This window comes from Temnothorax americanus, unplaced genomic scaffold, assembly GCF_048541705.1.
Source record: "Temnothorax americanus isolate GAGA-0224 unplaced genomic scaffold, ASM4854170v1 Scaffold3, whole genome shotgun sequence".
In the NCBI taxonomy this organism is placed as follows: domain Eukaryota; kingdom Metazoa; phylum Arthropoda; class Insecta; order Hymenoptera; family Formicidae; genus Temnothorax; species Temnothorax americanus.
In genome coordinates this window covers 1,822,531-1,835,395 of record NW_027509442.1, presented here as the reverse complement: position 1 = coordinate 1,835,395, position 12,865 = coordinate 1,822,531, and the positions used below count along the sequence as shown (strand labels likewise).

Below are 12,865 nucleotides of genomic sequence, written 5' to 3'. Positions count from 1 at the left end.
GAGAGAGAGATTCAGCGGTGAGCGCGCTCTTCGCGGGCGTATTCATATCGATTCCCAACCCCCTGGAGGGTCACCGGGACCGTGCCGAGTGGGGTAGGAGGTAGGACGAGAGGGTGAGAGCGAGCCAGCGAGGATGGCTCCGTGAAAACGACGCTCGGTGCTCGCCTTCGAGTGAAAATCAATATGGCGCGGGCGATTCGAGTGACAATCGCGCTGATAAGGGGAGATTCGATCTTCCCTTCGTCGATCTCCTCGGAGGATCGTTTCGATGAATGAGATTTGATAATTTGATAATAAAATTCGAATGCTCGAGATGCTCCTCCTATAACAGTAAGACGCAGTTAAATGATAATGATAAAATAAAGATGAGGGAGATTGGAGGATTGAGTAGCGGAATCCCCCAGGTGGAACATAAAACTCATGATGACATCACGATGGCGTGATCGTGACTCAAAAGTTACCTGGACATCTGGACATGTCCGGATTATTATGAGTTTTGTGTTCCATATATCTGGCCTCTCGTATAGTAGGTTTGCGAAATCCGTAAAAGCGCATGATTCTTTCAAAAAAACGGTCAGTCTATAATATGTACAACATTTATAGCACGATGGAAGGGTGACTTCGACAAAACTCCGATTAATTTAATTCATAATTAACTTATCAAATATCTGTGACTTTTGTTATGAAACATGGAAAGATTAATATATACAATAAATTCTATAATTTAGAAAGTTTACCTTCAGCAAGTCTGTGTCAATTGAATTTAATCGCCGATTAAGTTAATCGGAGTTTGTCCAAAGTCGTCTTTAAAAATGGACCGAGCAAACTTGATGTCAACAATAATATTGCTTTACAATTAGTGGGGAAAACAAACTGAACAGAAATGAGATCTTGGACAGCTGCTCTGTTGGTTTCTGCAACAGATTTGTTATTATTGTTATATCTTAGTATTTTGCCGACGAAATTTTTTAGCAAACATTTTGCAAAATTTCAATTTGAAACTAAATAGCTATCAAGGGAAATCTTAGTGAACTTTTCACCCCGGACTACCCCGCGGTATCTTTAATCTTTTGTCAGAGAAAGACGGTATACATGACCTCCAATATCTCTCGAGCCCCTCTCTTTTTACGTATCAGTTAATGAAGAATCATTTATTTAAGCAATGAATAATCATTAATTTAAGTAATGAAGAATTATTTATTTATTTGTATCCTGAAGTTGCGAATAGAGGGACGAATCTCTTTCGGGCGGGACTTTCACGCGTATGCGTGAGTAGGTACGTCATTGATCATGTGATCAACTTTAGCATACTCGTGCCAACTGCCAAGTATACTATACAGATGTTTTCTGGAGCTCCGGTGAATGGTCTGTATCTCTCTAACAATAAGTAATATATACTTCTATAATCATTATCTACATTTAATATTTCCTTTCCTTCGAAAGAGTCCAATGACATCGTTTATTGTAGCAAAATATATATAATATACATACCTGAGACGTAAACAGCGTATCGTTTTACGCATGCGCAAAATATGTTCCTTCACCTTCACCTCCTTCCTCACTTGCCATCACTAGGCCGGCTGTATTGTGTCCTGCGAAGACGTCAACAGTGTTACGCGTGTTCGTCCGTTTTCCTGTGGCACGATGGCCACGCAACGTGCGCTTCCTCAGAGTAAGGAGGCGTTACTGAAATCGTACACGACGAGGTTAAAGGACGACGTCAAGTCCATGTTGGAAAATTTCGAAGGTACCTCTCTAACCCGTATTCAGATATCCTAACCTATCGTTCGTAGGCGTTTTCCGCTCCAAGCTACGTTACTTCAAGTTATTTTACGAGTTTCTTTCGATTAAAAGTTTAAGCAAATATCTCTAAGCGAGGAAAAATGGGAGGCACCTTTTAAACTCCCGTTTTCGCCTCCAGTAATTGGGCTTGTTTTTTTTTGTAATTAAATTTTCTGGGCATTTTATTTTTCCTCTCTTTTCCTTCAATTGTATATTTATTTTGACTGCAGAAAGTATAACATAGCGCAGTGTCAAGGAACAGACTATTATTGCATTCCAATAATGTGTTGAGCCTTGTCCAATTATTTGGATTTCCATCCTCCGCGAGTGCAGTGCCACGTTTTATTTAATTTATTATCTCGGAATTTGTTTATTTGTTATTTCTTAGAATACTTCCCCAGGACACATATCCACTTGAAATTTCTTACATTTTATGTAGGATGGTAAGATTAAAAATCAAGATGAAATTTTTCGCTCGACAAACGATTGCTGAAACTGTTTAGTACTCCATAATTTCAGTTCTAATTTCTCAAAAAGTCCATAACGCGTTTAGAAGTTTATATCTAAATGAATTTAAGAAAGTATTCATTTTTGTGTCATTTCCAGTCAATAGACGTAGCACAAATTAGAAATATTAAAAAACTAAAAGTGATATAAGAATAACGTTATTAGGCATAATATTGTCAAAGGCATAAATGTGAAATAAATGTAAAAGATGATGTGCGGTAATTATTTTTAAAAAAACTACATTAATATATAAAAAAGTTAAAAAAAATGATAAAAATTTGTATCGCAATAATATTAGAATGTTGACGTAGCAGCACATAATATAGTTCAATATAATCATACAATAAGTACAACTTTTATCTTTATGTATTTATATAGAATTTGCAAGGAAGATTGTGGCTGCGTTCGCTTTGAGCGTTTTTGCCGAAAGCGTCAGTCTATCTTTGCTTATTACATATTGAAAAAAGATGGAGTGATGTTTTTAGCACGAAAGGACCTAAAGTAAATGCAGCCTATATAGAATTTAGGTCTTTGTCTTTATAATTTTCAATGTCTTTTTTAATAATTTCGGTGTTTCTGTTATTTCCAGAGATAATTAAACTCGCAAAAGGGGAAAATGAGACTCAACTATCTCGAATGACGCAATGTGAGCAAGATACGTACGAAATGCATGTCAGAGCAGCCAATATCGTGCGTGCCGGCGAGTCGTTAATGAAACTAGTCTCTGACATAAAGCAGTATTTAATCTTGAATGATTTTCCCTCTGTAAACGACGCCATTATACAGAATGGAAAATTATTTAGGACTAAGCAAGTAGAATGTGATCAAAAACTGGCTTCCTTGAGGGACGACATGGCCGCGGATTTATATGATCTCGAAGAGGAATATTATACTTCGATATATAAATAACACTAGTTTAAGTTTAGCATTAGTTTAACGTTAGTTTAAGTTCAAGCTTGATTTAACGCTAGTCCTGTAATATATATGTGTGAGACTGTTTTCTAACCCAAATCACAAAATATGACTCATTCGTTCCATTTGTACATTGTTCATTTATTTAAATAAATAAGATTAAATTTTTTATAACGTTTTACTGCATTCTTTTACTCTTGTGGAAATTTATAGATCAGAGTCCTGAGTAAGAAATAAGGAGTAATTGTCTCTTTTATTACTTCGATATTTTGTAACACATAGACAATACATCACACGATACTTTTATATATTTAAGAAGGTAGTAATATAGATCCAAGCTTCAGTTATTAATAGTCACCTCACAATCGTTTCCACTCATTACTGTTTACTCGAAATGTGGTATTTCGTGATTCTCTGTACAACGGTAATTTACAAAACTGTTACACAGTTCTCCTGTATAGAGGAAGGAGATTACAATTGATTAATTAATTGACAAATTGGAAAAAGAAGATCTATACGTATACAGTTTCAATTTGGAATGTTGCACAAACGCAATCCGACTTGCTTCTTGCGATATTCGTGTATTGCAGCAACGAGATACAAAGAGTATCGACGACTCGTCGAGTCTGACGAATAATTGGAAATTTATGTTTTACACTAGAAAAGATTAACAAAAAATATCACAGTGTAAGACACAACGCTGTGACGCAAGAACAAGTCTTTCAAACAATGCGGTACATCGCAAGCTATTCGGTGAGAGAACTGGTACAGCATCTAAATAAAGTAAATATATTTGAAATTCTAACAAAACGCGCGGCAGCGGTTCACTTTTATAATGCACCTTCGTAATAAATTATCTTTTTATCGCATTTTCTCGCTTGAATCAGTCCACTGTCCAAGTAATAAAATCGTATTAACTACGTATCGTTACACAATCATACATTATTAAATACCTACACCTACACGATTCAAAACAATGTTTTCGATTATCCGTGGTAACGCATCCGAGATGCTACGTATAGACGATACAAAAAAAATTAACACAAAAAAAAAAAGAAAAGAACAAAAGTAATACAAGAAGTACAAGAAAGCTGATCTTAAAGCAATGTAATTTTTTTTTTCGAACTTTCGTGATTCAATTAACTTATCTTGGATGGCTCTGCGCAAGACCCACAATAATTTAGTATATACAAAATTCCCTTAAAATTAATAATTAACATTAAACCGCCGTTTTCTTCTGCAACTCCTATGCTGGAAAGCTATTAGTTTTATGTATTTATGATCCTTGGAAAATAAATGCAAACTCAATATGAAAAGACGCATACGCTGTAATGGCTTATCTTCGCATTTGCAAGGCATAGTATGATTTGCCACACATTCGATACAAATGACGATGTATTTTGAAATTTACAATTCTTACAGTTTTGTCGAACTGGAATACTTATATTGTACATATACATTATTAAATATACTAAGTAGACTTACGTTCTACTTTGGCAAAAACGTTTACAAATCTAAACTCGAGCTGGTTTCTTTTCCTGAACTTTTTATTCCCCCTCCAATTGAATCTCAAAGACGTTCAATCGTTTGCCTCTTTTTCAACCCAAAAAAAAAAAAAAAACTCGCATAAAACCCTGGCCTTTTACTGGCAGCTTGAACACTCACAGCTTAGCACTAAAGTAATCTCAAAAAGGTTACAAAATTCTCGATTCTCCCGTCGATTTATCCTCTACCTTATAAAATATGCCAGCAAGATGATATGCTCTGTTTATCTCTTTTTCTCTGAGCAATGAAGTATCAGTCGTCGGGCTCTTCCTTTCGAGTGCTATTATAAAAAAAGCAGCACTATATAGCGTATCTTGGCAGTTTCGACGATTCATCGTGTAGGAAAAGTCCGCTGATTTGACATAGCGTAACGATACAAAGTAAATGCATATACTTGGAATGATACTGTTAGTTCTTAATCATCTAAATAAACTTCGCTTTCCATACTCGACGCGTTCATGAGCGGAGATTGCGCTTTTGATTCCTTTTCATAATTAAAAAAAAGTTTGCTTAATTTAATGTGCTTTTGACGATACTTATCTGTGGTCCCGACATATCGTCCGGTCACGAACGCGAACGTCTTAAACCTGTTTTCTATGAAAAATTCGCTTTGTATGGTTATGTGAGCATTTGTCGTAAATCTTTTTTTTTAATATTAAAATTTATTATAATATATTGATTCTCTTTTGCTTTTGTGTGGTTTCTCGCGATCTTCTCGCAGCTAGGAAAAAAAGGAATAGTTATTGTTAGCAGTATAAATTTCATTCTCGTTTCGTTCGTTCGTTCTGTTGGCGCGGAGGGACGTTGAGCTGCTGATGGTAAAGCATCTCTCTCATTCTGCATTTCTTTTCAATAAAGAAGATCGCCGGTCGTCTCCGAGCCCCAAGCGCCCGCGTCTTGAGCCGGTCTCAAGTATTCCACTTCACTCGCATTCTCGGTTTGTCCGGTTGTCGTCGTCGTCGTCGTTGTTGCCGCAGTCGGGGCGGGAACCATCAATATGGCCCTGGTAATGCCCAGCTCGAAGCCTTCCGACGTCAGGTCCACTTTGCTAGGTGTGTAACTGGCTAGTCCACTTCCACCTGCGGATAACAGGCATTAAAATTTAGCTTTTGTTTATCGATTAAATAACATGATTATTGAAGTTAAACCCCCGAGGTAAATTTTCTGTGATTTTGTCAACGATATCTCTGGAATATTTTGAGAAATATATTAATTTCAGCTCGTTTTAACTACTTAATTATGATATTGTTAATAATATTAATATTATAATTATAATAATTATTAATTTCGATATTGTTATATTGAAATAATTGCAAAAATGTGTTGTCAAGCAAACGGGAATTTTCAAGTTCGATCTTACCGAGAAGAGACGGCATGTTCGTCATCGAGCTGGTGGTCGAGGAGATTTTGTTGTTGCACGGCGTAGACTGTTTCTCGAGCGTGGAACTCGAAGTCTCGCCGTCCACGCTGCTGGTCTCGCCTTCGAGGATCGACGCTTCGCTGGGGTATTCGAAGGTGCGAGTGGCGGTGTCGTCGAACTGTATTCGATGCTGAAATCACAACGGTTTAATTAATCCTCTGTAAATGAGCATAATGCGAAGCGATTTGCATGGAACTATCGTGCGTTCGGCATGGCATATGAATTAATTTATGTACACGCGCGCGCGCGTGTGCGCGGGCATGAAGAATCGCCATGGGTGTATTACTCGCCGAGGGTATTCGCATATGTAAACACGTGTTACGCATCCAGCGCGGCGATTTATGTTCGCCTTTTGCGCCTTCGGCGGAACAGTTATATGCGGAAAAATTTTGCGAGGCGCGCTTCGTGTAATAAGCGTTGCCGCGCGCGGTACAAATGAGATACGGGGAGAACAAACAACGGCAACCGCATGTAATGTAGCCTCGAATAACAGTAACCGGTCACACTCGATGCTTTTTCGGCCTGTGAGCAGGTGAGTGGGGGCGATCGCCGTCCGTCCGTCCGTCCGTCGTCGTCGTCGTCGTCGTCGTCGTCGCCGTCTTTGTCTTCGTTCGACGTCGCATCGTCAGAGAAAGCAAATTTATCGCCTTTGCAGATGATTAAACGTCAGTCGTCGTGTCAATATGCGACAAGAATTTAGAAGATGATACTTGTTTTCGGTTTGGCTAAATATATCTTTTCCTCATCTGAAAATTCCCACTTGTCTTCCGAAGACAAATTATGTCTTCGGAAAGTTTGGAATCAGATTTTATGCAGAGATGTATCAAACACAAAACTTTTAATGCATCTCCGTCGAAAGGGGAAGGTAAAATAATTCTTTTTTTTGCTATTTAAACAATAAGTTATATAACTCATATTTTTCTATGTATTCAGAGAGTTATACGTTCTAAAAACATTCCCAGAAATAATCTTTTTAAGTATATAGAGATAAGAATATTTTTTTATCCGCGTGTATACATGCGACATAAATATCCACGAACGTATTTCGATTTGATATAAAGCGAAGATTTGCATCAATCCGCGACTGGCCACGTCAGTCCGGGCGATAACAGTATACCGGCGATTATTTCAACTAGGGGTTGACTGCTCGCTTCGTATAATTATACGCATGCACCGTTCTCTCTCTTCCCGAGGCGTCGTGAAACCTAAGACAAAAAAAACCCGAATCGACAGGTCGATCTCGGACGTCTATAGCAGGACGTTTCTTCGCCGGGGTACGCGATTCCGAATCGCGCGCTTTCTGACCCGATTAAATCGCCATTCGTACGCCGTTCTTTTTTCCTTGCCTTTTGTTTTGCGTCGTCGACGCACAGGAGTCCTCAAAATAAACGAGCACCCAAGAGACGCGAAAAGTCGCTTTAAGCGTTTACCGCGTTTTCTAAAGCGGCGCTCCACTTTTCCGGGAGTGCTCCTCGTACTCCTCGTCGCGAATCGCAATTAGCATTTTCTCACCGAGCGAGTGAATGCGACAATCATGGACCGTTCCGGCTAGCTGGTTAAGTGGCATTAACAGCAAAACTTGAGGAACGAACGCGAGACTTTCCACAGCAGTCATCTTTCAGAGACCCCCCTCCTTCCCCGCGACGAGCGATTTTAAATACCATGCTTCAATGCCTTGATTAGATCCATCTCAGATTCAGATCTTTTATCGATCGTTGGCATTATTAAAAATAATTGATCGATCTTCTCGGTCACGCGATAAAATTGATAATGAAAGAGAAAAAGTTTGATAAGTACTCGATGATAATCGAATTGCGTATACAGAAGAAGCATGCTGATTTTCTTTTACGCGAATGCCACTGTCTAATCTAATTGATAAGATATTTTGATTGAGTGTCGCTCTCGAGCTTAAGATGAAATCGAACGTTAATTTCGAATGTTAATTTTCAATACACTGCAATTACGCGGCTCACCGTTGCGTATTTCACGATTAAACTTGATTCATTGTTGCGTGCTTTTTGTTATTATATGATTTATTATCTCGAATTTCCTTAAACGGTTTTAACCCGGCGGAAGTAAAATCCTTGAGGCTAATTATCTAGATATTTTAAATTGAATGTTGAAACCTATTTTCATATCATTCGCACGACAAGTTAATCACAAATAGAGATGCATGACTTTGTTAGATTATCTGAAAATGATTAAAATAACAAAGAAGAATATTACAGAGATACTAAATTAAATATGGCAATCTATAACTCTTTAACATTATTCGGTAATTCAATTTTTTAATAAAGAAAAATATTCCATATCTTTAGATTTTAAATAAAGGATAAATTTTCGAACATGGTAATTTTATAAAGCTTAGCATATATTAATAAACATAAGAACTAATAACAATAAAATGTCCGAAATCTATATAAATAATGATTAAAATTATGTGTGTGTGTATTGTATACCAGAAAGATTATTTTTATTCGCAATTACGTATCTTTCTGCGTGAAAATATATCGCATATTCACGTTTCCGACAAAATTAATATAATTATATGCTTTGTGTGAGATGTAGAAATAAGAATAAATTTAGTCAGTATAACCAATGAGTGAATGTTCGCTGGTTGCAACCATTCCATGTAAAAACTTAATGGATAGAATGAAAATCGCTGTTGCAGGATAGGTAACGTAACTTTGCAAGAATTTTTCTCCATTGGCAGCAACAACAACGCCGTTAAAAAAGTGCCATGCTTCTCTAACGGCGCTGTAAAGAAAAAGAAGCCCGGGGCGTTCTGCGTTGTTGACCGTTTTCTCCTCCAATTTGCGATCAAAGATCGCAGCGTCTTTTCAATCGCGAGAAAACGCCCATCAGGAAAAACGGAAAAGAAGACGGCTTTCTTCTCGACGAGGAAATATTGTCGATAAACGCATGACGTGACGATTGACGAGGAGCGAATATCAAAGTGAAAAGTCTTTGCACGATGTATATTGATAGAAGTGTATATGCAAAATTGATGTTAAGGGGATAGATCGGTGTGACGGGCGTTTTTTCAGGGTAATTTTCAAGAATTAATTTCTAACAAAATATCTATGAAACACCAGTAATTTTTTTTTATTATCTTCTATACACATTGAAGAACGTGTCAAAATTTTTTGTCTAAAAAAAATATAAAACTCGTCGAGTTAAGCCGCTTCGCGCATCCCTATGATTAACGCATGGTCGGATGGTGCATGATTTCGCGAAAACCAGTCGTCTGAAACAAAAATAAAAAAATATGCTCATTATCTATATTGTATTGGCTTTCGGTTGACGGAGCATTTTATTTTTTTTTTCATTTTTGGAGACGAGAAAAAAATTCCTGAATTTTGACTGCAATTTTTGGGCTCAAATTACATGTTATTATTATTAATAATTATTGAACAAAACATAATATTGACAAAATCGTCGGTCAACCGAAAGACACTAGTCCTTAGAATAAGTGTACCAAATTTCAAGTCGATTCGTTAATTATATCTCGAGATATCGTGTACACCGTTTTGAAAAACATAAAGTTTTGAGAAAAACGCGTTTATATAAAGTTTTGGTACTAGTTTTTTCAGTGAAAAAATGTATTTAAGCTTCTTACCCTTAATCTGCCATTCCTGCCTCATAAAGGGGACCTTCCTCTTCATAAAAATCTTCTTCAAGAGCCGATCTCATCGCTCTTCTTTCGACTCTTCCCTCTTTTGAGGCCTCGAACGATCGCGCGTCGGCAATTGAAATTCTGGTGTCATCCACCTCTGTGCACAATGCAACGGCATTTAGTCCAATTATTATATTCATAATGTGCATCATTTTTAGAAGACTCTCGTAACCTTCGTTGAAAATGCTCGCTGCCAAATATGATGCAATTTCTACCGTCTTTGCGCCGCTGAACACTCGTTTTGGAGCAAACGACCATATGAGAGCGTTGAGACTTTCATTGTTATTTTGCGTAAAAACCCTCCTATGCACCGCTGTAGTAAATTTTCGCTGCTTAGCTCTTTTTTCAATATAGTGCAATCTTCACCATAAGGTCGAGATTCAAAAATGCCTTTAAAAGTTTTACTATCGCCGTCACCAATATATGAAGAATATCTAATGTTGTGTAATTCTTCTGATCTTGAGAACATTTCGACAGCCGCGTGCGTCCACCTCCATTTTTCCGGCACTTCCAACGTGATTCGCATTGCATTCGTCTGCATGGGATTTCATCCATATACCTTCATCGTAACCGACACCAAGGATTCTCATCGCTAAAACAATACGCCTGTTAATTTCGTAAGCGTTTTTTATGAGCGGACAAGAGTTGATGTAGCGTGGTTTACAATTATTGCAATTGATGACTAACTTGAATCCAAGTCCACGAATACTTGATTCAGAAAAAGTCAGATTTCCGTCGCACTCTTTACACTTCACCATTTCGCTCAGTGTTGAAAAGAAGGATAAAAACGTTATCAGACGATATCCGTGGGCAGCATTTACTGGCACTTCCACACCGAGCCCGTTTTTAGTTTTTTCGCGGAAACACTTGTCGATGCAATTTCACTCTCGAACGAATGTCGATTCGGTGGCGCCGGTCTTTTTTTATTTCGCGAGGGTCGTCCGGGTGTTTTACGCGCACCTTTTCTGTCACCTGATGATCGCCTCATTTTGAAAGAAATCAGAAAATTTTCAACCGCGTCGACGATACGTTCAGCGGCACGAGAAACAGCGAACATAAAATTATGCAATACTGGGCATGCTTCCTGTCGAAAATGCTTCTAACTGAACATAAAATACTTCTAAAGATGTATTATACTTCTGTTGGTGTATTAGAGAAGTTTAAAATTGAATGGTAAATCATTATGCTGAACCCGCCGAGCAGGTAACGATTTAGGTACGCGTTTCGGAGCATTTCGGAGCGCTTGAGTAATAGCTCGAAATTTCAATGAAAACGACTTCGGGCGGGTATGAGACCTTCTGTCCCTTATTCTAGAGAGTTCAAAGAATTTTTTAAGCCGATAAAAAAATTCGATTTTTTGAAAATTTCACACCGGTCTAACTCCTTAAATCGCTTCGAAAGTTGCGTGCAAATCGTCACACAGAGCCGCGCGTCCATTAGTGTAATCGCTGTATTGATTTTTTACGAAGGATGCAGCGAACCTCGCAGTGAACTATCCCCAATCGATGAAGCGTGTTACGTACTGCTGCGCTGTACTGCTGTCGTAGAATTTCAAGATTTCTATAATAATATTCTTGAAATTTCTTTAAACACATTTTTTACTTTTCTCAAATAATTTTCTGACAAATGTCTCTAAAAAAAATCTTCTAAAAAATATCTTTTATCTCGCAATGTACGTTGCGACCTTTTATTTAAAGATAAAAAGGAATTTCTAAACTTCTCTTCCCAAAATCGTCCGATAGGTATAGCTGTAATACATAACTTACTTTTAACATGTCTCGCCTCTCAGGTACTGATTCTTATTTATCTTATCCCTTTTTTTATCTTTTTTGGTAATTCAAAATTTTTTTTCGAATAAAAATTGAACAATTCGCGCTATTTGTTGTGATTACTTTAACAAAGAAATCTGCCCTTCTTCTTAAGCGAGGATTCGTCATGAGTTGAATTCCTAAGTTATCGTCAGTAACTTGAACGTATCTTCCACTTAGCACACCACTGTATTGTAATCTTGCTTATACCTATAATATCGCCTGGATAAAGTTTGGGGTCAGAGGACAGTTTTTCTACTTTCTCTACACTTAAAATATTATTGCGTCTCGCACGTAATAGTGTACTTTTGCTTCATTGGCATTTGCGAAAAGTGAACATTTCACCGCACTTTACTCGCACGCAAAATTGCATTAGCAATCCATCTTCTTGTTATTACATTTTGTTAACTCTTGTAGCATTATTTCATATTTCGTCTCGAAATGACGCAGACAATTACAATTCTTTTGATTAAGAAGAGAATACATATAGAAGAAAATGTTTAGAAGAAAGCCAGAATGTTGCCATCGATGATCTACTAAAAAATTACGAAGAATTCATCGGCGATCGAATTATCTAATAATATAACGATCGGCATATATAATGTGAGATAACATTTTACGTTGAATGTTTGTCATGTTTGACATGTTTCACATTACGTATCTTTTACGTAGGTTTTGGAAAGTGAATGCTCGTACGAGGTAAGTGGATATAACTGTATATACGGAATCTACGCGTAATACTCTGTGCAAGAGGAGAATATCAGCGTGACCTTTGAAACAGAAGGGTACACACGGCTTTTGCAGCAGCCATACACTACGATATCGCTCTTCCTGAAATACGAAGGCCGTACGTGCAGCAGATAACGAAGGCACCAAGAGAATTTATGGTATCTAAGCGGCGCGCGTATCCCGCCTGCAGGGATCCGCGTATCTCGGGGTTTTCAGCGGCAGTGCTAAATGGACGCGCACATAAAGGTCACGCCGCGCGGCAAAAACTGGACGCAGACGCATCCGTTATGTCCTAATAAAACGCGGGTAAAACGCGCCAGAATTCCCATAAGCCCGTATCAGACTACCGACTGCGAAGGCCGACCCGACTGCCGATCGCGACTGCCGACTCACATCTAGCCAATAAACCATGACTGCCGACTCACATCTAGCCAATAGACCATGGTCTATTGGCTAGATGTGAGTCGGCAGTCGCGATCGGCAGTC

General features: G+C 38.0%; 2 protein-coding genes and 1 pseudogene across 2 annotated transcripts in view; 1 reads left to right on the top strand and 2 right to left on the bottom strand.

Moving 5' to 3' along the window:
* Positions 1-1,575: 1,575 nt before the first annotated feature.
* LOC143900558 (mediator of RNA polymerase II transcription subunit 22) lies at positions 1,576-3,375 on the top strand. The gene is made up of 2 exons (XM_077412047.1): positions 1,576-1,747; positions 2,879-3,375. The coding sequence occupies exons 1-2, from the start codon at positions 1,645-1,647 to the stop codon at positions 3,196-3,198; spliced, it is 423 nt and encodes a 140-aa protein (XP_077268173.1). The 5' UTR covers positions 1,576-1,644; the 3' UTR covers positions 3,199-3,375.
* Positions 3,376-3,435: 60 nt separating this feature from the next.
* Bif (protein phosphatase 1-binding protein bifocal) overlaps positions 3,436-12,865 on the bottom strand; it is a 42,063-nt gene continuing 32,633 nt past the window's right edge. The window contains exons 3-4 of the mRNA XM_077412007.1: positions 6,107-6,296; positions 3,436-5,825 (exon numbers count right to left, since the gene is read on the bottom strand). Of these exons, the coding sequence (XP_077268133.1) occupies positions 5,596-5,825; positions 6,107-6,296 (420 nt within the window). The 3' untranslated portion in view covers positions 3,436-5,595. The remainder of the gene's footprint in view (positions 5,826-6,106; positions 6,297-12,865) is intronic.
* LOC143900556 (uncharacterized) lies at positions 6,312-12,715 on the bottom strand (annotated as a pseudogene).